At 37.6% G+C, this 26,767-nt stretch overlaps 1 protein-coding gene across 18 annotated transcripts in view; it reads right to left on the bottom strand.

The window, feature by feature from the left end:
• Positions 1 to 26,767, bottom strand: part of DENND1A (DENN domain containing 1A) — a 539,854-nt gene that overhangs the window by 381,630 nt on the left and 131,457 nt on the right. For 17 of the 18 annotated variants that reach the window (XM_049114466.1, XM_025475080.3, XM_025475091.3 and 14 more), the window contains one exon: positions 1 to 35. This exon is cut by the window's left edge and continues 9 nt beyond it. The exons of the other annotated variant lie outside the window; for it this stretch is intronic. In XM_049114466.1, the coding sequence (XP_048970423.1) occupies positions 1 to 35 (35 nt within the window). The remainder of the gene's footprint in view (positions 36 to 26,767) is intronic. 18 annotated transcript variants of the gene reach the window in all.

The raw sequence follows: 26,767 nt of genomic DNA, 5'->3' as shown, positions 1-26,767 counted from the left end.
GTAGTCCTCCGGGAATTGCCTCTGCACCTCAGGATCTGTAAATAATTGACAGATAATATTAATTGGCTTTGGATTAGTGAGCAAGCAGAGGATCACACATTAATATTTGATCAGAAGATGATAGCAGCCCTGGCAGGGGATCCAAGGGGGGCAGCTGAGGCTGCTATGTTGATGAGCACAAGGAAGGACTCGGCAAGGCACTCCCATTACCCTCCTCCAGAAATATAAAAAAGAAAAATTTTGAAGACCTGATGCTACTGTTAACTTTAGACTATTACCTAATGCAAAAATCTTGCCAACTGCAAATTGCCCTCAATATATTTTTTCAGAGAAAATGAGTCTTAAACCTGGCTTGACTTTTTTTCTCTAATCAGAAGCCTCCTTTTCATAGTTACCTATGTGAGCTTGATAAACCACCTTAAACACCAGTTTCAGATTGTGTGTGTGTGTGTCTGTGTATGTATGTATGGGGGTGACGAGGAGTAAGAATTCTTTCAAGGAACAAACGCAAACTCTTTGCTTTAAAAATAAAATATGTCCTTACCAAAATACTTAGTGAACTCCTGAAAATACAGTTAAAACCAGATGAAGTTTTCTTCAAAACGGAACCAAATGATACACTTTTGGCTTGTCAGTGCAAACAAAGTATCATGAAATGAGATATTATGTTCTACCTAACATAATTAAACTTGCTCAGCAACTATAAAAATACATAGGTGAAAACACCTTTTATGACCATCTGTTTAAAATGGAGTTACTAAAGGGTCACTTGATTCTTCAATCATAATTGCAAGATAATCCAATGCCATCGTCTGTAAGTCAATACATGAGTGTACTAATTAAATGCTATTAGCACTCCATTTGCTATTGATTAGGAAAACATTCAATCTTTTCTAATAAGAGAAATATTTGGTTCCTCAGAGACACATTATGGAGACTGATAAGAACAGTATGTATTTGAGAAATCACGTACCAATGGACAAGGCTTATGAAAAAGTAGAGTATTTGAGGGTCCCCTCACACACTAATCACAAAATATACTACTCAGTTTTCACAGCTATCTTTTAAAACATCAATTTACTTCTCTGTGAGAGTGAATCCACATAAAAGCTAAAACCTTCCAAATCATAACACAAAAATGTAGTTCATCTTTCTGCAGTGAAGAATCAAAAAGGGAAAAAACTAAGGGCCTATTCACATACTATATTTAAATCCTAAAAATGCCAATTTTCAAGTCATTAAAGTCAATGGATGTTACTTTTCAAAACCCAAGGCTAATAACAAAGGAAGGAGTATTCAGAAGGTCATACCAAAAAAGGAGAGCTTCTAAAAATGGGTAGCACAAAAAAGGTGAAACTATCTGTAGACCATTTCAGCTCTTGAGGTATCTTCTGGTTGACTTAAAAACTGAGGATCAATTTCTTTCCTAACCCCTCATCTGCAAATACTAGATGGGACAAAGGACATGCCTAGATTGTGACTAGCAGAATTCTGGAGTGATGCCCTCTGTGCAGGGCTGCCCTAATGTGCCCAGAGGAAGAAGCTGTTGCTTCTCTCTGGCCAGAAGGGCTGAAATCACACAAGGACTTGGCCCTCTTGAGACAGGAGGCCAGAGGGCGCTAATGGTGTGGCATGAAAAGCACTAAGGTCTACAGGGAAGAATTGAGAGATGCAAAGGGGACAACCAGATGCCTAACATACCTCTAAAAGCGTGCTGGCTAGGTCAGGGATGGGGGGAGCCGAAATAAGAGGGCAGTGGTTATAATTTCTAAAACATACGTAAATCACTGTAGTGCAGAAAAAAACTGGTATTTTAGGATTTAAAATTTGGTCCCAAGACTGGAAAAAAAAAATGCACTTGTAAGCCACAGAGGGACACAGTAAAACAGGAGTTGGGAAAGCCACTAAATAATCTAAGGGCTTATTCTTTTTCTTCCAACTGTCACACAGTTAACACTTTTCAACCAGAAAACTTCATATAGAAATGACTCACATATAAATCTTTAATATATGTCCTTTTTCTTACAGTAGTTTGTGCTTCTCAGGAACTACAAAAATACTGATGGAGATCACAATGGAATAAAACCAAAGACTATTTCTTTATCATCATTTTGTGAGGGGATAAATGTCAGAAAACAAAGTTTATGATATGTCCTTCAACTTTAAAAAAGTTTCTGTCTATAGATAGATGGGAGAAAGGTTTTTACATCTTTAGCCAACTATGTTAATAAGAAACTATAGTAAAAATTAACTTATTTTAAAAATGTATTTTATTCATCTATACAATATAGCAGAATTTTAAAAAGAGAAGGGAACATGGATGAAAAGAAAAAAAATAAACTTATTTTAATATACTGAAGGTAAATATGACCATGGCATGCCAAGATGGGAGTCATGCAAATCATACTTACCCTAAACATTGTCTCAGTAGTAGGCACAATAAACATCAACCAAATTCCTTCAACTGTCCTAAAACTAACCCCAGAGTGAGATTCCCAGATTTTTAGAGAATCATGTCAAGAGAATATATGTATTATTATTTACTATGACTCAAGCATAAAGCTTGTGATTTCCCTGAAGGCCCTGAGGTTTACAAAAGCAAACTTCATGGGTTCTTAACACTCTTTAAAGCAATATTTTAAAAAGAGGGCAGGGGTGGAGGGGTGGGGAGGGGCAATGCTTTTTAGAAACCAAAGCCCAACCTACAAAGTTCCGCTCCATTAGCTCAAAGACCCAATCTGATAGTTTATAAAACTATGAAAACCACTTTGTAAAAATTAACAAAATATTGAAAATAATTTATCTGAGTTTTTCTTAAAATGTCTATTTTGCAGTGGGTTGAAATCATCTTTTCTCACATTGAGTCGATCACAAATGCCATAATGTCACCAAAATATCGACAATGGAAACATCTGAGTTTAAAAGGTCCAAATACAATCTGCTTTTCTCAAGCAACACAACACCCGCCTTACTAACAGTTTCAGCATGGCACATGTACAAAACCTAGCACCCTGCAGTTAAGCAAACCGCCTTTAAATTTTCTGTCTGGCAGCAATCCACTTGCGTGTCTGTATGTTTTTACAAGTACTCTATGTATTTCATTGCATCAGCTGCATTTCTTTGAGTTTTAAATGGTCTGGGAACATTTTATGAAATGTTCTATATCTTTATATGGAAAATAACATACACTGGAAAACTGTGCATTGGTCTAATATTTATATATCTATTTCTTTATCCACCATCCAATACTATAATTGCTAATGTTCCAAAACACCTTCTCACATTCATATCCTCACCACCAAATGCACTGTCACCAAACAGCTAACTTTCAACACAAAAATCCACAGATCAGAGAACTACCAAGGAAAAAACAGCAACATTTTGCTTAGGCAATTGGCAGTAAGAACAGAGTCATGGGCATATGTCAAGCTTTTTATCGAAGAACTGTCCCTCTTACAGAAAATTAAGAACATTCCTTTTCCTTCTCTCAGCAACTTTCTCCAGATTTAAGTAATGGTAAATTTTAATTTTTAAAATTAAAAATGAATTTCATCATTTCCCAAGAAAACGCTTTTCAACCTAAAATATCATATTTAAAATATCTTGCCACAAGATGTATGGTAGAGTCCATATATGTCTTAGCCACATAAGCCTAAAAGAGGCATTTGGCTCTGAAACAAGTCTTGGCATCATATCAACGTGATGGGCCTCTACCTTCTCCAGCACCGTGGCCATGCAAGAAGAGGTCTCCACAAAGACACATTTGCACCACCACTTCCACTGCAGGCCATAAGAAACATTTCTATACTTCAAACAGACATTTCACAGCATAGGATTCCCAATAGCAAAACTGATTCAGGCACAGAATATGACCATACTTAAGTGGCTAAGTCTTTTTTTTTTTTTTTTTTTTTAAGTGGCTAAGTCTTTACAGGGAGGGGAAAAAAAAAGGTCTCAGAATAAGTATGTCTTAATTTTTTTAAGAAACGTTAATTTTCTTCTACCACAATTGTTCATGTTTTCTAGTCTTCTACTGTAACATACTTTAAATCTTTAAGATATACCAGATTGCCACAGGATGTTTAATTAATAGAATTAGAGTTTGGGCAAGACTTGCTGGAACGGTGCTATAAATTATTTTACACAGGCTCCAAAACCTTGAGTTCTGCCTTAGGCTTAAAGTTCCTAGAAAACGTGGTAGACAGATCTTTTACAACAGAAATGCAAAATAATTCATAAAAGTACTGTGGTTATGTATTAGGGCTCATTTGTAGATCAGTAACTAGTATGTGTACACACACACACACACACACACACACCCCTCACCAAACTATTTTCCTGTTTTTCTCTGTCACACCAGTGACTTCATTTGAAGGGTCAAGGCATGACACTGATTATTGAAAAATACAGTGACTACATTCTCTATGAAATGTGTGACAACTGTACACTAACCAAACCTTATAATCTTCCATAACTGGAGCTCTTTTAGAAAATTTAAGAGAGACTGCAAAAGTAGCCATTAACATGAGAATCTATGCTGCTTTCACTTTTAACATGGCAGGTATCAAGGCAGAAAAAATGACATTTAATACCCACTAACATTTATCCAGTCATTATCCCTAGGATATTTCAGTCATGAAGAAACAAAACTTTGAACGTATTTAAAACTTACAATTATAAAAACCTTCCCTTTAAAATCAAGACTTGAAAATTAGCTATAAACGATATAATCTCATTGTTCAATTTCATATAGTTTAAGATACTATCTTCCACTCCCCCACAGCCGTAAATGTTAATCCAAGCTATAATCAGATTTAATTTTCCAGATGAGAAGATGGGAATATGCTGCAAACGGGTAACAGTCCATCACACTGCTCTTTCCCTAATGACATGTTCAAATTTTATACACTAAAAATGATCACACTCAGAAAGTAGTCTGAGGGATCCCTGGGTGGCGCAGCAGTTTGGCGCCTGCCTTTGGCCCAGGGCGCGATCCTGGAGAACCCGGGATTTGAGGACAAGCTCAATCTTTCCCAAAACACACTAAGAAATAAGCTTTTTTTTCCATCTTCAAAAAGAAAAGTTTATTTTTTTGCATAATGCAGAATTAGAAAGTTTCTTGACACTATGATTGCAAACTGGACTCCACAAAAAAAAAGGGGGGGGGCTTTAAGGACACTCCCTATTAAACTCATTACTGCTATAAAGAGCTTCACTTACTTTATAAAATACCTGAACCATTAGCATTTTAACTAAATACAATTATTCTAGTAAACTATTCCATTTATGAGAGTTAAAATTTAATTATTGAAAATATACTTTGGAAAGGAATGCTTCAAATGTTTTACATAGTAAAATAAGAAACCCGTCAATACAATTTCCTTTTCCTTCACAATGAAACAAAATAGTTTGTGTTGTTTTTCCCTTACAAATGTTTTTAAATTAAAAATTACTTGTCTTAAACAAGAATTATTGATTTCACAATGTAGATTCTATCTTGAAGTTACAAAAGCATATAATTCATGAATTTTATTTTTTAAGATTTTGTTTATTCATGAGAGACGCAGGGAGGGGGGCAGAGACACAGGCAGAGGGAGAAGCAGGCTCCATGCAGAGAGCCCCATGCGGGACTCAATCCCGGGACTCCAGGATCACGCCCCGAGTCGAAGATAAGCGCTAAACCGCTGAGCCACCCAGGAATCCCCAATTCATGAATTTTTAAAAAGTCATTTCAAAGTACTTTTAAATGAACATTTGGTTTCCATGTACAACTGGAATTTCTTAAAAATTATTCCAGGTATTAACTTTTTGCTCTAAAACATGAAGACCACAAGACATAAAAACTTTGAATCATCACTAATTTTAAAACTCTGTTTCTATTCTAGCCTTTTCCTTCAACATTGGCATTTAAAACACATTCAAATACTGCTTCACAGCAGCCAGTCTAATAACATAGGAACAGTTCACCATCTACACCTATAATAAAAACCCAAAGAGCATTATTCAGGGAAGAAGAGCACACCCACCTCAGTATGGCAAGTAACGGAACCATTCACGTGCCAGATTCCTCCTCAAACTAACAGATTCTGCCTTTCAGACGTATCCTGCTCTGATGTGACTATTTATGCATAAACAGCAGACACTGACCTATTGTTTTCAGTTATTGGAGTTATGAATGTAGTACGGTTACCAATTAAGTGAATCAACAAGTCCTAAGTGCATCAGCTGTTCTACAAATAATGAGTCCACTGACATTATGCAGTACAATCTTGGGAATTTCATCTCCCTTTCTAGAGAACGGTGATAGATTTTGACCAGCAAATGCCACTACTTAACCAATCATTTGAAATCGCTTTTATGACTAATCCCATCTACGAAAGGTATATAAATCTGATTCTCAACCAAACTTATGCCACGGAAACTCAAAAATCAAACATAAGTCAAATTCCAAAGGGAGCTTTAATAAAATGGAGAGTGCTGGAGAGAAGAAAAAAGTACAGGGAATATTTTCACTTACACTTTCCTTTTTGCCTGCTGAATATCCTAATTTTCAACATTATTATTTAAATATTTGGTTTCGAAAAATTAGTTCGAGGTTTAGAACTAATTCCTAAAACCTATAAAATTGACAAATCTTGATGAAGGCCCTTTATCGTTAAATGGTTATAATCTCAGGTTTCCATTAATTTCCCTGTGAGTTAAGATTCGTGTGAGCCCTTTTTTTATTGTTGTTGTTGTTGTTTTTAAAGATTTTATTTATTTATTCATGAGAGAGAGAGGCAGAGACAGGCAGAGGGAGAAGCAGGCTCCATGCAGGGAGCCCGATGTGGGACTCGATCCACGTCTCCAGGATCACACCCTGGGGTGAAGGCAGCGCTAAACCACTGAGCCACCCGGGCTGCCCACCCCTTCCTTTTGAATGAGCACCTTAAGTGTCCAATTTTTATTCCAATGTGAATAATTACTTCAGACTTAACCTAAATGACAGCTGTGCCCTTTATGTACTACAAACGTAACATCACTGCATACGGTCTTTATAAATAGATCTATCACATCCGTCAAATCTGGTGGAAAGAGATAACTTCATTATTTACTCAAATACAACAACTGGTTGCGTACCCACTATGTGTCAGGCACTGGGATATGCATCTTGTGTACAATTTCTAATTTAATCTTCATGACAAAAAATAATAATAATAATAAAACTTCATGACAAAGCTGTAATATTGGGACTATTCTAAGTACATCATCGTTAAAGAAAGCAATAGGTTACCATATATCCAAAGTTAGAAAATCAGTATTTATTCATGGCACAAATATGCTGATGTGATTGGCCCAGGTGATGAAAAAGCCAATCCTTGCTCTCAAGGAGTTTACAGTATAACCCTAATGGAGAACCCACAGAATTAAACAATTACCACAGAGCTTGTGCCATGCTGGGATTAACAGAAGGGCATCAAACTGAATTCCGACCAGGACAGCAAAAGCTTCAGGGAAGAAGCGGCAGAGCCAGATGTGGAATATAGGACTAGACAGTGTTTCATCTTATGCAACCACAAGCCCCCTTCTGAACAGTCTAAGGGACAGTGAGTCAGTATTTATTGAGGCCACAGCTCATGTTCTACTTGGCTTTGTCTCCTACAAAAGGTCTTCCCTGTTATAAATGCTCAACATATATTTTGGCGTAAGAGAACAGAATAAACTAATTAAATACCCTGTATCTCTAAATGATGGATTTAAAAGCCTATTTCAAAACATCCGATTGAAAACAAGCCTCAGAATGCTACAGGCTTCCTTCCTAAAGACACACTGGCATATAAGCACACAATAAATATTAGTTGTTGTTTTATTATTAACCCCAGTGGAGAAATAAGCAAGCACTATAAATTAGATGGCTACAGATGTATAGGTATGCCTCAAATTGGAACTACATGTGTTCCTGAAATAAACTTTTATAAACCCAATTAAAATTTTCCCATTGCCTGCCATTACTTACTTAGAAATGTTATAACTTTATCAGAAACTGATTTTCTCTTCGTCATCAGTGGTTCGAAAATCCTTAAGCTACAGTTTATTTGCCTCCTGGCATCTGTTTGCTAATGATCTGTAAACATCAAATGCACTAGGGACTGTCTCAGATTTACAGAAACCCTGAGGTGAATCTCTGTATAAACTGAAGGACCTTTCTGCTAATTTCTTTACTTTCTAAGTTTGCATTCTGGGTTTCAGAAACAAGAGTTCCATTAAACATTTTTTGCAGTAATAATTAGAATACTGACAGCTACCATTTACTGAATGCCTATGTACACCAGTAGTTGCCATAGGTGGTCTATATTTTAATCCTAACAACAACTCTGCCAGGTAAGTAGATGTTTTATAAATAAGAGTGAGGCTCACTAAGAACAAATTCAGTTAAGCAACGGAGCTGGGATTCACCCTGCATCCATCAGACTCCCAAAAATCCAATAGTGGCTTTCTTTTTTGGATTTATGTATGTCCTCCTGTTGATCTGTCTTCTAGTTATTTTGTGATTCAACAAAAAGAATACATCTGGACAAATAATCAAAACATGTTGTCATGAAATAGGCCGTAGCAGATTATGAAGGAGAGTTTTCCAATTTCTCTATTTAAACTCCTTTGCCAAGTTCAGGATACAAACAAAAGACTCCAAAGTAACTAGCACTCAATTCAACTAGTAAACATGATCATGAAAAGATGAATTCCTATTAACAACTTAGAATATTTTTGAAGACTAGAGGGTATCCTTGGATAATCTATGAAAAAAAAATTACTGGCTAAACAGAATGAATAATAACGCAGAGAAATGTTTTCCTATTTGGAAAATGTGTTTTCCAAGTATCCCTAAACCATACTGAGAACCCCAATGGTAAGGCTAAACTACTGCACACAGTATACACAAAGCTGACACCCCAGCAATGGAAACGTACTATGCCTGTCAACCAGAAGACTAATTTTGTCAACAAAATTCTGCCTCTCTTCCCCTGGAAACAAGCCATTGTTTCGTCCTTATCTGTGCCATATATCCTATATAGTACCTATATATCCTATACCACTTTGGAAGTGGGGGAGGGAGAGGGAGCAGGGAGTAAAATATAAATAAAATTTGCCATTTTAACATTTTTAGGTATACAGTTCGGTGGTACTAAGTACATTCATGTTATTGTACAACCAGCACTATCATCTATCTCCAAAATTTCATCTTTCTCCAACTAAAATTCTGAACCCGTTAAATAATTCCCAATTTTACCCTCCCCATAGCCCCTCGCAACTACCATGCTACTTTTCTGTCTCTGAATTTAAAACTCCAGGTACCGCATATAAGTAGAATCATATGCTATCTGTCCTTGTATGCCTGGCTTATTTCACTTAGTGTAACTTCTTCAATTATGAGGTGTCAGAACTTCCCTCTTTCTTCCATCTCTGGCTATCATAAATAATGTTGCTATGAACATAAGTGTACAAATATTTATGCAATAAATATTTTTCATTGTTTTCATTATTCAGGACATATGTCCAGAATTGGAATTACTGGATCATGTGGCAATTCTATGTTTAATTTTTTTGAGGACCTATACTACTTTTAACATGTTTCAAGACCAGGCCTAGAATCCTTAGCCTGGCCATTAAGACTAAACCACCTGGAGGACCTGGGGGGTGGGGTACAGTTGGTTAAGCATCTGACACTTGGTTTTGGCTCAGATACTGATCTTGGGATCTAGGGATCCAACCCTGTATCGGGCTTCACACTCAGTGCAGAAATCTGCTGAAGTTTGTGTGTGTGTCTCTCTCTCTCTCTCTCTCAAATAAGCCTATTAAAAAAACAAAAGACCAAACCACCCAATTTCATCTGTTTCTTAAAAATGAATCCCCAGGGCAGCCTGGATGGCTCAGCGGTTTAGCGCTGCCTTCAGGCCAGGGTGTGATCCTGGAGTCCCAGGATCGAGTCCCACATCAGGCTCCCTGCATGGAGCCTGCTTCTCCCTCTACCTGTGTCTCTGCCTCTCTCTCTCTCTCTCTCTCTCTCTCTGTCTCTCATGAATAAATAAATAAAATCTTTAAAAAAAAAAAATGAATCCCCGAATCTAGCCAGCCCGATCAATCCATTTTCCCAGAAAACTTGACATGCTTTGCTTATCTTTCTCCTCTTCCCATATCCAAATCAGACCCTTCCAAAATATGCTCTTAGGCATCACAATTTATAAAAGTGGCCAATTGTATGTTCTTATATGAATTAATATTCAATTACACTAGCACTGTAAAAAATTAAAAAGACAAAAAACCATGTCCTCCCTCACAAGTACAGTGAATTTTAAGTGTAGCTGGCAAAGGAACAACAAAACTGGCATACTCGCTCAAACTCCTTCACTTGCCTTCTGGCACTCCTGGTCAGTGATCAGCACAATTCTCAGTCTCTTCACACTAAGCTCCCTTCCCATTCCTAGATTCTTACTCTGACCTAATGCTAGCTTCCTCTGGAGCTCTCTCAAGTGGTGAATGTCTCCTCTCCATCCTTCCCACTGGCCTGGAGACAGGGTAGGCAGCCTCTGCCCCTTGTTTCCACTTCTAGACTTTTTCTCCTTCATTTTCCAAAATTCCTCATTTTAACCCAAGCTCACCAGGCTACCTTCCCCGCTCTGTTCCGCTGTCGTCTACTAATCCCAGGGTTACTAGCCATTCCTGAGTCACATGGGTCCTGCCTGGTATATATACTGCCACTAACTCTCTCACCACTCCCATCACAGTCTTAGAAATTTCAGTTTGTACTTAGCCAATCCTTTGAAATCCCTGAATTCTTGATTTCTTGGCTTCCTCCCTGCCAAGGACATTGTCCTCTACCCAATTTCCCACGGTCATACCCAAACTCTACAGTTGGCAATAACTGAAACCTCCTCAATCATCAGTTTCAAGCACCTCAGCCCCCAACCATGACCTGCCTTCTTCCATTCTAGTTCACTCCCTACTGTATTGTCTTCATTCTTCAATCCCACAGGGATGCTCTACCAACCTTTTCACTGCCCTTTATCCACCTCAGGTCCACACTATCCTCCTCACCCAGCTTAAATTCTATTCTATAACCACTCCTTTCTATGCATCTTCCACATCTTTGTGTCTCTCTTACTTTGTCAAACTCACTTGGCAAAGTCCAACAATCCTTGTCAAATCCAATGATCTACCTGTACCAGCTAGAGAGAAACACCCAACTATGTGACTAACCTAGCTTTAAAGTTGGGTTATTTGCTGTAAGTGAACTTGAGCAATTATACCACATTTTCCTTAATTCATTCACTCTCTTGCTCTCCTCCAAGACTATTTCATACTTAACTGTCTTCCTTCAAACCTTCTCCATCCTCAACTGCCACTAATTACCTCATTTGCCTCTTCACTGAGAAAACCAATCAGAAGAGAACTCTCACAAGCCTCCACCAATATTTCTACCCATTTGTTATCACTGACCCACAGATGCTGCCTTCATCCTACTACTATGAAGAACCATCTGTGCCCTCTTGCAATTGCCCTCTTCCTCTGTCAACTCGGATCCCATCCCCTCTCACCAACTCAGACATTGCTCTACCAATTCTTCTGTGTTATTAATTTTACCTCTCTACTGGATCTTTCCCATCAGCATGCAAATATACTGTTATTTCTGCAAATCTTTTTTAAAAGGTCAAGACCCCCACAACTACCACCCCATTTCTTTGTCTTTAAAGCTATGTACTTCAAAAGAATGCCTGTACCTACCTCCCCAATTCCTCTCTTCTCACTCTCCTGAACCTATGCCAATGAAGCTTCTACCCCACCACCGTTGTGAAACTGCTTATCAATTCAATGACCACATTAACTCACTTCTTACTCTTAACATCAATTATCAATCCTCAGTCCTCATCTTACTTACCCTATAAGCACCATTTGATACCCTCGATGGGTTCCACTTTCTTGGTTTAAGTGGCTTCCATAGTGTCCCACTCCCCTGCCTCACTGCTTCTCCTTAAGCTCCTTGCAGATCTCTTCCAATTGAAGGGCCCCAGACCTCAGTCCTCGGACTTCACTTTTCTCTTCATGTCCTCTTTTGCTGGTCTCTTTTAGTCTCATCACTTCAAAGACAAATATGCACTGTCAACTTTACATTTATTTCTTCCAACTCCAGACTCATTTGTCTGTCTACTCAACATCTCCACTTGGATGCCTAGCAGACATCTCAAATTTAACATGTCCAAAACTGAACTCCTGATCCTTCTCTCACATTTCAGATCCAATCTGTCAGCCCATCCTGTCAACTAAATCTTCAAAATAAATTCAAGTTCTGACCATTTCTCTCCATCTCCCCACTACTACTCTGGTCTAAGTTACCATCATTTCTACTACAACAGATGCCTAACAGGTTTCTCTGCTTCTGCCTCTCATGCCCTACAGACTGTTCTCTAAATAGCAGACACAGTAATCCTGTTTTTTAAGTCAGGTCCTCCTTCACCAGAAACTCTCAACTCACTTCCTAGTATTCTCTCCCCTATCCCAGCCACATAGGTCTACTTGATGTTCCTCAAACATGCAAGCCATGCTTCCACTTCACAGCCCCCTCCCTTGCTGTTGACTCTGTGGGATAAACACCAAGGAATGAGGCATGTGCCGTCCTCTTCATAAGTTACTTTCCTAGCGCTGCCTTCCCCAATCACCTTATTAAAAAAAATTACAATTTCCGTATCCCCACCATTCCTTATTTTCTTTTCCTGTTTCCTCCTTATCACATTTTATCATTCAACATACTTTCTTATTATCTGTTTTCCCCTACTAGTATGTATGGCTTTATGATGGCAGGGATTTTTGCCTATTTTGTTCACTATATCCCCAGAACCTGGAATAGGGCCTAGCACATATATACTGAATAAATCAAAAAGAATGAAGGAAGAAAGGGAGAATAAATTGAACTACTCCTTCCAGCAAATAATTTGGCAATATGTTTCCAAAGCACTAGGAATGTCTTCAATCCATACCCTAGTAATTCTACTTCTCAGAATTGACCCCAAGTAAATAATTGGAAACATAAGTAAATTCCTTTTATGTTTGTTTCAAACATCATCTCAAAAATTGAGAGCATTAATAAGCTCAAGTAACCCAATACCTATAACCACCATTACAATTAGGTTGTGGGGACACCTGGGTGGCTCAGTGGTTAATCATCTGCTTTCAGCCCAGGGTGTGATCCTGGAGTCCTGGGATCGAGTCCCACATCGGCTCCATGCATGGAGCCTGCTTCTCTCCTATGCCTATGTCTCTGCCTCTGTGTGTGTGTGTGTGTGTGTGTGTGTCTCTCATAAATAAATAAATAAAATCTTTAAAAATAAATACATAAATAATAAAATTAGGTTGTGTCTGTGATAACATGAAGAAATGCTAACATCATTCCATTATGAAGAATTAACTCAAAAGAGAATATAAAGACTTATCACACTATAATAGAAATTATTTTTTTTTAAGTTTTCAAAAGACACTAAATGGAAACCCACCAAAACTTCTAGCTATGAGTCTTGAGTTGTGAAATTTTAGGGTTTTTTCCCTTATTTCCTGATTCTCCACATCTTTATACAAGGTTCATAATTTAAAAAACAAAACAAAAAAACTTCTTAAGTAGGGAAATACGCTCCTCGGAAATTTAATTTAAGTGGTCCATGGCAGCATATAATGTCCCCATGTGCCTCTTTCAGGAACTTACCCCTGACTACTTCAGCCCTCATTGACTCCCTCTGAGCTTCTGTAATATTTACTGTTTGGGTAGCATCTTAAATTATTAACACCTGACTTACACCCAATCATTTACTATCTTAGACTGTTACTTCCCTTGTCTAAGTACTTGTCTTCTTAATAAATAAAATAAGCAGCTCCGAAAGCCAGAACTGTATCTCCCTACCATTTGTACTTTTTCTAAGAATCGAGGTACCACAGCATTCAAGCACAGAGTCAAGCACAAGTCTTGAGCACAGAGCAGACTGCCTTCCAGAAATGCTTTCTGAATTTACTCTGAAACGTCTTTATAAAATTTCCCAAGAAAGATTTAGGGGCACTTCTAGTCAGTCTCCTCCAAAAGACTTTACAAAACGTCCATTCTGTGTCACATACTATGACAGGCATATACCCTATGTCATTTAAGCTTGACAATTCTACAAGTACTGTTACCCCAGGAGATCAGGAGAGCTGATCACATCACTGGTTCATAATCACTCAGATAGGTAAATGTAAAAGCCAAGATTCAAACTCATAGATTTAACTCAATAAACTACCAGTTTTAATCATTGCGCTTATATAGCTTACTAGGTCTCCATCAGCCTCCCCCAGGAATCTACCCTTGCCTATAGGTCTTAATTATTGTGCTTATACAGCAGGGTTTATCAAGTTTTGGCATGCATCAAAATCACCTGAGGGGCTTCATTCAGTTTCTGTCTTAGTAGTATTTCCAAGTATTTCCATTTCCATTTCTAGTGAGTTCCAAGGTCATACTGATGTTGCTCATGCGAGGGCTGCACTTTGTGAACAACTATTTTACAGACTTGATGAAAACCAGCAATAGGTTCAACGTTCCTTAGAAAAGGTGAGACATTTGCAATTCCATGTTTGAGTCTCAGTTCCGGTACTCCTTTTCAGTGAAAATTCTCTGACCTTTCCTCCCCACCACCGGCAGGTTGTTGCCGCTCTTATGTACTGATCCTAAAGACTCTATAGGCTGGCTCACTTTACCTGGAGCATTAGGTTACTACTACCTTGTGTGTATACACGATGTATTATATAAATCATATGTGCTACATATTATATGTCTATATTACATTGTTACTATTATTAACACTACTATTATATCAAGATACCTATTATAATCTTCTGTGGGTCCTCTAGTATTATAAAGGCTAGAAAGCTAAAACTTTATTTCTCAAAGGCACCTGCAACTAGGACACCAGATGTGATTTTGGTTCAGCCAGTTAGATCCACTTGGTGAGACTTGAAATCAGAGCACAGGCAAGAAGAGAGCCAGGAGGTAACATGAAGCATTCATTTTTCTGATGCAGAACTAACAGGAATGGCATGACGGCTCTGGAGGCAACAAATGTGATGGAGACTTTCTAAGCCCAAGTCGTTAAAGGTGGGAATACTCAGGGGCTGACATGTGGGATAGCAGCTTCCAGAATCCCCCAGCTTCCTGACATGGCAGAAGTAGTCATTCTTTTGGTGCGCTACTTCTGCAGCATGACTCTGAAAGTCATTTCTGGAGATTTAGCCTGAAGCATATTCCTCCACTCTTTCTAATGATTCTGTAAGACTGAATTCTTTGTTGTCACTCCTTTTCTGATGGAGTGGGTTCTCTGATCTTCAATTAGACCTTGACTGATACATGTCCTGTGCATACCTCTGTCCTATACTCATTACGCTGGACAATCTTCCATCTACTTGCTGACCTTCCCTCCCTACCTAGCCCTAGCCTTCTTGACAGTAGAACCACTTCTACTCATCTTTATGTCTCCTACACCTAGAACAATATCTGACCCTTACCACAATCATTTTTTAGTGAGTTTTCAGACAATCACAATAACCATAATAACATGAGAAACATTTAGCATGAATATTAAAGCGTCAGATTGGGAATCAACAGATCTAGATTCTGCCACTATGTGATCATAAATAAATCTTTGAATGTGAATTCTCTCAAATATAAACTGATGGTGTTGACTGAAAGAGTTTTTTGGACTCTCAAATTCTGTTATTCTATGATCTAAAAATCTTCAGACAACTTCCTACTTTTGTAAAATGTCCATGTCTACAAGTATCCTTTAAAAGAAATGGCCCTGAGGAAAGCACTTCTTTCTGGTTTTTCCCCCACGGCCAACCATCTTACAGAGTTTTAAGACGCTCATAAAAAACAAAATAAAGTCCTTTCAATGAAGTAGAATTCTAAATTTAAGCAGCAGTGGCTAATACTCAAATACCATTCTATATATGCCTTTTTTAAAATTAAGGATTTAGGAAGTCTGAACACTCAAATATGTATTTTCCATTAAAAAGCAATTAACTCAGTAATTGTCCTAAACTAGACAAGTCTAAAATAGACTTGACATGACAATGAGAATTTTGAAGACTCCTTTCCTCCTCTCTGCTTGGCTCCATGACTTTGCTTCCATGGTTTCATTTCATTATCTGGAGGGGTTTCCTTCCTCCTGCCATTATTACAAAACCTGCATTCTATAAAGGCCCAGCCTCCATTTCAATCAATAAAATCTTACATATAGGAAATAACAGAAGGTTCTTAGCTTGGAATAATGCTATGAGATCTCTCCTCCTCAATCTGCATTCCCTTAAATAGTCCTAAAAACAACTCTTTTCTGGGTGAAATTCATCAAGGTTTCCCTAGCCCCTGGACTCTGCATCCACACCAACTGACAAGTGAGGGTAGGCTCAGTAGAGCCAGGTGAGGAGCCAGGGCTTAAAAAACAGGACACATAGGAAATGTGGGCTGTTGGGGATGTAGAGAGAAGCACTTAAGGGGGCAACAGAAGGCTGGTACACAAGATGGACAGAAAGAAAAGCAACCCAAACCCTATAGTGCCTCTAAAGCTAACCACTGTCAAAATTCCAATAACTTCTTCAAGACTGAATAGCTAGGATTTCTCAGAGAATTAATCTGTGCTCAGGGAATACAGAGATAAAAGTGTAGCAAAGATGGTCTTCGTATGGTTTCTCTCAGACTTGCTCACACAGTCCATCACACATAGATATCTTTGAATAAACAAGCAACTCATCCCTGAGAATAGAAATGGGACTTTATCAGGGCTGGTTCTTCCCAGCTCCTGCTGAGGACGGGGATGAGTAACTGAATTCACAGGATGCAGCAAACTCGGATTGTGGAGAACTATCTCAGGGCACTGATTAGGCCCTTCTCTCTACACATCCTCGTCAGGACAAACCTGCCCCGGACCCCGCTGCACGGGGCAATGGCACTACCCTAGGACTATGTAATCCAGGTAGCACTGCTTCCTCCAGGATCTCACCTGATGGTAGACAACCCATATAATGCTGCCACAGTAGCTTAACATACACAGTGAAGTCTACACATATGCCTTCTGGAAGTCCCTGGAACCTGCAAGATCATACAAACAGTAAATAGTAAGGTGACCTCTGTGTCTGAGAGGAGAAAGCTGAAGACTCTCAAGGCTGATGAAGCTGCTTGGAAACCATCCAGGCAAGAACCACTCCAGACTATGACCCAAGAAGCTTGCGTGGACTGGATTTCAATATGCACTCCTCTAGTAATTAGCTGTGTGACCTTGTGGTGGTTATTTAACCTTTCTGTGCTTAGTTTCCTCATCTGTAAAATGGGGATTAAGACAGTATCTATTCTATAGGGCTGCTATGAGGTATTAAATGAAATAACACACCTAACGAAGTTGAACTGCTGCCTGGCATGTGGTAAGCTATCAGTTTATTTTAGACATTATTATCATTTTTAATATTATTTTTCATAACAGTATGGTGAATGACGAGAATGAGCACTGGAGTCATTCCAAAATTAGAATCTCAATTTAACTTCTTATCAGCTGTGTGATCTTGGACAAATTGGTTTTTCTGAGCCCCCAGTGCCCTGATCTGTAAATGGGGCAGAATAAGGTCTGCCCCACAGAATTTTCAGGATTAAGTAAACAATGGAAGTGAACCACTCTGAACAATAGTTAGCACCTAGTAAATGCTTAATACTGTTTCCTCCCAAGGTCACCATTATGTAGGAGGGATATGAAAACATGAAACTGCTTTTGAAAAAAGAATAAATTAAAAATAATTTTTTTAAAAAAAGAAACTGCTTCTGAAGTAACCAGTGATTGATTCTAACTCTGTGAGCCTCTGCTTACGTATAATCGGAGTCTTCATTACAGCTTTCTGAGTGGGACTCAACAATCCTGATTCTCCCTCGTCAACCCTGTCATCTTGTTGCTTCCCTTCCTTTCCCAGTGAGACACTTGATCTTTTACATTTATCCTGTTATCCTGGTTACGCCAGAGAAGACCCCTTACTAACTCATGCTGGGCTCCTAGCCTGTTCTTGCCCTCAGTTGCTCACCATTGGCCCTCTCTGGGAAATTCCAATCTTGAGGAGCAATAATATGAGGTTGGCAAACTATCCTGATAACATTTCCTTTCCAAAGTGAGAAAAAAAAAAGAATCCATGAACAGTGGGTTATTGAAATTTGCTAAGAGGCTACATCTTAAATAAGTATTCTCATGACAAATGAGAACGGTAACTGGGGGAGGCGATTGGTATATTATGTAGCTGGATTGTGGTGATTATTTAACAGTGTGAATCAAAACATCAAGTTGTATATCTTAAATATGTACAATTCTTGTCTGTCAATTATACCTAAATAAAGCTAGGGTAAAACATCTTATGTAGCATCCCAGAAGGCTCCATTGTGTTTCCTCTTAGCATCCTCCTTTTTCCTGCCTCCAAAAGGCAACTACTGTTTTGTTATCATTATGAATTAGTCTGAAATCACCAGTTGGTCATTTAACCGACTGAGCCACCGAGGCACCCCTAGTTCATTCTTTCTAATTGCTATTGAAGACTATTTGTACACTTGTACACACCCACTAACCGTAGCATGTCAGGCACCTAAGAGGGCATCAAGAGACATGATCTGTGGTCTCTCCCTCATAAAAGGCAACAAATACTCTCTTGAAGTTGCTCAGGTACAACAGAAATTAGGACAGCTTTGAAAGGAAGGGTGAACAGGTAAAATAAGGACTCATAGTTAATCAAATCAGGAAAGAAAGTGCTAGCCTCCACCAAAGAATTGCATCTGCTCCTGTCCCTTATCAACATAATCTGGGAGTTACCTAGGTAGCCAACATTTTAATTTGAGCTTGAATTCTTTCATCCTTTTTAAAAATATATTTTTTTTCTTTAAGATTTTTATTTATTCATGAGAAACACAGAAAGAGAGAGAGAGAGGGAGGCAGAGGGAAGAGCAGGCTTCCTGCAAGGAGCCCAATGTGGGACTCAACCCCAGATCCCAGGATCACGCCCTGAGCCAAAGGCAGATGCTCATCTGCTGAGCCACCCAGGCATCCCTCTTTTATCCTTGCATGAAGCCCTGACAAGATCCTGTTATACTATCAACCCAGCCTCTCCATCCCCTTCAAAATTGAAAGCATCTCCAAAGGAGATGGGACACCAAACCCAATACCTTACCATCCTGAAAGATGTCGGGAAAGGGTGGCAAAGTGGTGAAGTTTTACAGTCCCTAATTCTGGTTGTTTTCTTCCCCTCCTCAGTTTGGCAAAGGTTCAAAGTATGGGAAACATCTGGATACTGAAGCATCTGGGTAAACAAGCAGTCTCATACTCTAGGTAATTGAGAATATGGTTGGATGGAAAGTAATTTAGTATCATTTTTCAGCAACACAAATAGTATCAATTTTACATGTCCATGCCCCCCCCCTCCTTTTGTTTTTTTTTTTGGTCCATGCCTTTTAAATCACCAATTTTCCTCCCAGGAAAACATTTATAGAACTCATTGAAGCACTGCCTTCTACAGAAAAGAGTTTTATTCAAAGTACTGAAAATATGAAACCACCTAAATATCAAATCAACAGGGCAATGGGTAAATAAATTATGGTAAACTCATGCAATAGAACCATTAAGCGTGATTGATGGGGATGTAGAGCAACTGGAACTCTCATACTGCTAGAGGGAGAATAAATTAGCACAACTACTTTAGCAATTTGAAAATATTTAGCAAAAAAAAAATAAAAAAAAGAAAAAAAAAAAAAAGAAAATATTTAGCAAAACTCAACATACCTCCAACTCATGACCCAGCAATTCTATTCTTAGATATATACCCAAGAGAAACCAGTGTGTATGTTTACCAAAAGACATGTACAAGAATAATCATTATAGCTTTATCGCTAATAGTAAAAGTGTCAATCAATAGAAGGATGAACTAATTGTGGTATATTCACAGTAGAAGAGTGTATAGCAATTAGAAAGAATGAACTAGGGGTGCCTAGGTGGCTCAGTTGGTTAAATGACTAACTGGTGATTTCAGACTAATTCATAATGATAACAAAACAGTAGTCGCCTTTGGAGGCAGGAAAAAGGAGGATGCTAAGAGGAAACACAATGGAGCCTTCTGGGATGCTACATAAGATGTTTTACCCTAGCTTTATTTAGGTATAATTGACAGACAAAAATTGTACATATTTAAGATATACAACTTGATGTTTTGATTCACACTGTTAAATAATCACCACAATCCAGCTACATAATATACCAATCGCCTCCCCCAGTTACCTTTCTCATTTGTCATGAGAATACTAAGATGTAGCCTCTTAGCAAATTTCAAATATACAATTCAGTATTGTTAACTATGATCACATTACTATAAATGATCTCCATTTGGGTAAGGGTTACACAACTATATACATTCATGAAGCTATACACTTACCTTTGTGGATTTACTCTTTCTAAATCTCAATGCATTTTTTAAAATGATAAAGTAATGTAGAACTCTAAATGACATGAAAAGGTGTCCTCTTTATTTTTAATTGGACTCCCAACTTTTAGTTGACTGCTACACAAATCTAATAAATATTAACTTTTTACTTCACTTTGGCTCATTTTACATATTGCATAATTCCATTTCAACTGTATACTCCAATGATCATTAGTAAATTTACCAAGTTGTGCAACCATCACCATTAATCCTTTTTAGAACATTTTCATCATCCCAGTGAATCCCTCCTGCCCCTTTACTGTTAATCTATTTTCCTACCCCAGTTCCAAGCAACCATTGATCAATCTACTCTATCCCTCTAGTTTTGCTTTTTCTGGACATTCACCTAAAGTGATCATACAGGCAGCCCGGGTGGCTCAGCAGTTTAGGACCACCTTCAGCCCAGGGCATGATCCTAGAGACCCGGATCCAGGTGATCCTGAGTCCCACACCAGGTTCCCTGCGAGGAGCCTGTTTCTCCCTCTGCCTGTGTCTCTGCCTCTCTCTGTGTGTCTCTCATGAATAAATAAATAAATAAAATCTTTAAAAAATAAAATAAAGTGATCATACAATACATGGTCTCTTGTGTCTTAATTCTTTCACTTAGCATAATGTTTTTAAATGCATCCATGTCATGGCTTATACCAGTAGTTTCTTTTTATAGCTGAATAGTTTTCCAGGATATGAATATACCACATTTTGTCTATTAATTCACCAACAGATGGGCAGAAATATTAACTTCTGCACCATTTCTAGCTACAAATAGAGCTAAAGCACCACCTTCCACCCTCCTCCCATTCTCCTACTCCTTCCAGAGAATCACAATCGTTTTGAAATTAGTGTGCAATCTTCCCCTTCACGCTTCTATACTGTTAATACACATGAATGCACACATGACAAAATAAGTTTTGTGGTTTTAACATTTACATATCTGTATACTGTTTTTTTTCAATTTGCTTTTTTGTTTTACTCACAATTATATTTTTGAGATTTGTCCAATTTGTTTTAAGTGGATTGGATTCATTCATTTTAATTGCTATAAAATTCTCCAGTTACAAATAAGTCCTAATTTATCCATTTCCTCTATGATGGGCCATTGAAGTTTTCAATATTTTTCTGCTACAAAAAAAAAAATAATGTTGTGAACATTCTTGATAATATCTCCTTGTGCACATGTGAGAATTTCTCTACATTATCATCTACTTAAAAGTGAAACTGTTGAATATGAGCACCTCCTCTTTACTAGGTATTGCCAAAAGAGTCAAGAGTTTTTATTGCCCCACATTTTCACCAATACTTGATATTAGTCAACTTTAAAAATTTTCTACCACTCTCACATAAGAAGTATCTCATGACTTTCATCTGTATTTCCTTGATTTTTAGAGATGTAATCTTTTTATATGATTATTAACCATTTGAATTTCTTCTTTTGTGACCGGCCTAATATGTTTTCATATGTCTTCCTATTTCTTTCCTTCATGTACCTTACATATTTAGATCCTAAGGCTTGCAAAAATTTCCTTCAATCTGAAAATTTCATTTAGTTTACAGTTTCTTTTGCCATACCAAAGTTTTAAATTTTATTGTGGTTAAATCCAGTCCTTTTCCATCAGGGTTTGTGCTTTCTCATAGTTTATTCAAGAAATTTTTTCCTATCTAGAACTCTAAAATATAAAAATATTCTCACATTTTCTTCAAATATTATGAACTTTTCCTTTTTTTTTTTTTTTTTAAAGATTTTATGTATTTATTTGAGAGAGAAAGAGTGATACAGAGCATGAGCAGAGAGAAGAGGGAGAAGCAGGCTCCCCCACCAAGCAGGGAGCCTGACACCAGGTTCAATTCCAGGACTCCAAGAATATGATCTGAGCCAAAGGCAAATGCTTAACTAAACCACCCAAGCACCCCCAAACTTTCGCTTTTTAATGTAGATCCTTATTCCAGCTGAAATTTGTTTTTATGAATGCTGTGAGTAGGCAACTGTTTTCAAGTAGATAGTCAACTGTCTCTCAAAATAGCAGAAGTGCCTGACACAGCCATTTACTCCTAAGGGCAGCGGCAAAGTCCTACTCATCCAAAAAAACTGTTTAAGGATGGGCAACCCAGGTGGCTCAGTGGTTTGGCGCCGCCTTCAGCCCAGGGCGTGATCCTGGAGACCGGGGATCGAGTCCCACATTGGGCTCCCTGCGTGGAGCCTGCTTCTCCCTCTGTCTGGTCTGTTCCTCTCTCTCTCTGTGTCTCTCATGAATAAATAAATAAAATCTTCAAAAAAAAAAACTGTTTAAGGAAAGGATTTGATATTTCTCAATATCCCTTAAACATAACAAGTCATAGCTAATGACGTTTGGTAGGGCAGAATAAACCAGAATATACTGGGTCAATTTTCCTTAGACCCAAGGAAAAAGACTGATTCATCTTTATCCAACAAAAGCATAATGAATCTGAACAGATACTAAACCATCTAGCAAGTGAAAATACTGGGCAATAGCTAAGTAGTTAGGCATTCCTACCAGCTTTCTTTTATTTTATTTTTTTAAGATTTTATTTTTTTATTCATGAGAGACACACACAGAGAGAGAGAGAGAGAGAGGAAGAGACACAGGCAGAGGGAGAGGCAGGCTCCATGCAGGGAGCCCAATGTGGGACTCAATCCTGGGACTCCAAGGATCATGCCCTGGGCCAAAGGCGGCGCTAAACTGCTGAGCCACACCCGGGCCACCCCAGCTTTCTTTTGGAGTCACAAAATATCAAGTTTTTATGAGTTAAATGAGGACACAAATCCAAATTTTTATCTAGCCCTCAAATTCACACTCTCATCCTTCCCTCTCCTTTCCAAAGCTTAAATTTAGAAAAGGGTCACTCAGGTAATGTATCTCAACAGTTACAATGTTAGGAGAAATGCTTTACCTTATGCTGTTGTAATCATGACCAAACTTCATTCATAGTGATATTCTTGAATAAACTAACAAAAATTATTTCAGTGGATATAAATCCTCATATAATTACTACTACTTTATAACTACTTGGGAGGTTTTTACATAATATTACATTTATCATAATTTACATAATATAGCTAGTATCAAGCAGTTAAATGTGAATTCCTTGTTCTCCTGAAAAAGGGAAAGAACACCATTTTAAGTTAATGATATGTTTCTGAATATGACACTCCAAGGCATTCTTAAGAAGGTATGTAATATGGAAACTGATAATTTACCAAATAAATTAACTGTGATCAATTCCTTTATAAAAATTCACAGGAACTATTAAATGAAAGCAAATGTTAGTTTAATATTTTTTACCCCTTCCTTCTTCTGCCATCTATTAGAACTTATTGAGAATACAATTTAACAGTATTTCTTTGGAAATGCTATAATGCAACTGCCGTATAATTATCTCTTAGGCTGCTAATTTTCAGTATTCTACATACTTCATAGTATATTTTATGTACACTTAAAAAATGTAAACTCAATGGTCAAGGAAACAAAATAGGTACTCTTTGGTTTAAAAATTCATTAAGCATAATAAATTCAATTAGACACAGTATGAGGTTTTCCTCAAAGCCATACAATAATAACACAAGTTTGTATTGTTCAAATATTCTCATTGTTATACAGGTTGTCATATTTCACTTTTAATAGGAACTGACTCAAAGAGACCTTGGAACAAAAGTATCCTAACCAAGTAGCAGTTCCCAAAGTGTTATGCTAAAAAAACATTACTCTCCAATTCACACAAATCAAACAATCAAATCAGAGAACAACTACTTCTTTATTCATAGAACAATGCACATTGGTTTCCAATGCCCAAGTGATGCTACCTAAAAAATATTTAAACAAGAAAAACTAAAGATGCTATAACTGGAAAAATATTAATAATAAAATATTTTTAAAACGGATCAATTAAGATCTTATTCACTGAATGATACTTTTGTGAGTTTAGCAATGATTCCAACTTCAGCTGAAAACAAATAAATTAAAATTCCTTACAGTAAATCCTAACATTGACAATCTTCTTCATTAAAAATATAAAACTAAAATCGATTCAACCTATAAAGACTAAATCCCACTAGAAAAGAAGAGATGTGGTTAGGTAGGAAATTAGATCTTATTGAAATTACATTTTATTGAAAGTAAGATGATGGAGATAAAACGGTACCTTCGTTACAAAGGTATCACAAACAGCTGTATTCTTTAAAATTATTCGTTCAAGATATAATTTGCTCTCCTGCAGTGTCAGATGCTAATACAACCAATTTTGTACAATCTAAGCACTGTCTACAGATGTACCTTCTGTTTTTAAATCAGCAGGAACCACTGACCAGCATAAACAGTATTCCTAACTAGATAATCAGCAAACATGTAAAGTCTGACACCCTCCCCAAAATACACATTCGATCACAGAATTAATTCAATAAATTTCCACGACTATAAACAACTGCACATACTGAACAAATCTAATTCAAAAAGCACCAAAAGTCAATTATTGTAAATAGCCATTATGCTGCACATTAGGAATAACTTCTAATATCTAAAATGGGGGAATTGTTTTAATTTATTAAAAGCATGTTTTCCAAGAGAATTCCTAAAGACACACATTATTCTGACCTATCCGATTTTCCACACTGACTTTATTATTCTCCTTTATTACATAACATCTAACAGTACGAAGAGGTGAAAACATATCTATAATTCAGTTTTTCAGAATAATCTAGCGATCTATACAAAAACAAAACAAAACTAGTGGTATAATTCAAAAGAACAGGAAAACCTACAGCAATATATTCATGCAGAGGGTAGGGAGAAAGGAAACAATTATTGAGGACCTGTTTGTCAATGGGCCCAAACTGACTTCACATTTTCTTGTTTAATCTTCACAGCCATCCTACAAAATAGGCACAATTATTCTTTACAGAAGAAGAAAGCAAATCTCAGACGTTAACTGATTTCCCCAAGGTGATTCAGCTAAGGGACAAAGCCAAGATTTAACGTCAAGTCCGTATGACTACAAAGTTCAAACAATCCTCTACACCAAGTTCTAAACACACACACACACACACACAATACAGGAAAAGGATGAAATGGAAAAAAAAAAAAAGAAAGAAAAGGATGAAATGGGCTTCATGGACAAGCCTGAAAAATGCTGTGGGTGAAGTTGTGTCTAAGGTGATGTGTAATTCCAAATAAGTATTTTACAAACTTATCTAAATGACCCCCTTTTAAGTTGGGAACATTTGATACATCAAAAATCCATGACAAATATCTGTAACAAAAATCAAAAAACAATTCAGAAAAATATAATTACCTGACTATCTAATACTAACTACCCTTGAGGGCCACTGAGTGATTCATTTCAGTAGTCTCTGAATAGAGCCAAACATCATGTTACCTTGAGTTCAAAAAAGACTGTACAGTTTTCAAAGAGCTTTCACATGCTTTAGCATTCATAAAATCCTCAATCCAATGAAAAACTTAAAGAAATATAATGGCTACATAAAGAGGAAAATAAAGACAGGTATTCTAAATGTACATGAGAGTACTCATCAGTTCTTAGCTAAACTCTATCCTCACACCTTAAGGCAAAAACATGGCCCTCAGGATGGAAAGTGAAGTAGTCCACTAACTGGTCTCTCACTTGTGACCCTCCCTCAAGGCTCAAGGAAGGAGGTCACCTCAAGCAGAACTCCATGGGTTATAGCAAGAGAATACTGCCCTGTTTCCAGAAATACCCAATCTCTCTACATAAGCAAGTCATTTCAGAAATGACAACTAGAGCATAGATCATTAATGGGGTCACAAAGTAAGCAGCAGACAAAAGATTCAGACACAATCTTTGGCCTTCAAATAATTAGAAATTATTACCTTCCCTAGAACTGCTTTGAAAAATAAGTCATCTTTATACCAAATTACAATAGGAATGCAAAATTACAGAGATTTCACTGCAAGAGATTATAAATGATAAACATGTCCACATGTTCAGAGGTTTGAAGAAGAGACTCTTATCTGAAGACATCACTTAAAAATGCTAATCACAGGGATCCCTGGGTGGCGCAGCAGTTTAGCGCCTGCCTTTGGCCCAGGGCGCGATCCTGGAGACCCGGGATCGAATCCCACGTCGGGCTCCCGGTGCATGGAGCCTGCTTCTCCCTCTGCCTATGTCTCTGCCTCTCTCTCTCTGTGACTATCATAAATAAATAAAAATTAAAAAAAAAATGCTAATCACAAAAAAAATG

The sequence above is a fragment of the Canis lupus genome, chromosome 9 (assembly GCF_003254725.2).
Source record: "Canis lupus dingo isolate Sandy chromosome 9, ASM325472v2, whole genome shotgun sequence".
Lineage (NCBI taxonomy): Eukaryota > Metazoa > Chordata > Mammalia > Carnivora > Canidae > Canis > Canis lupus.
The sequence above is the reverse complement of the archived record's forward strand: the minus strand, read 5'-3'. Positions and strand labels throughout refer to the sequence as shown.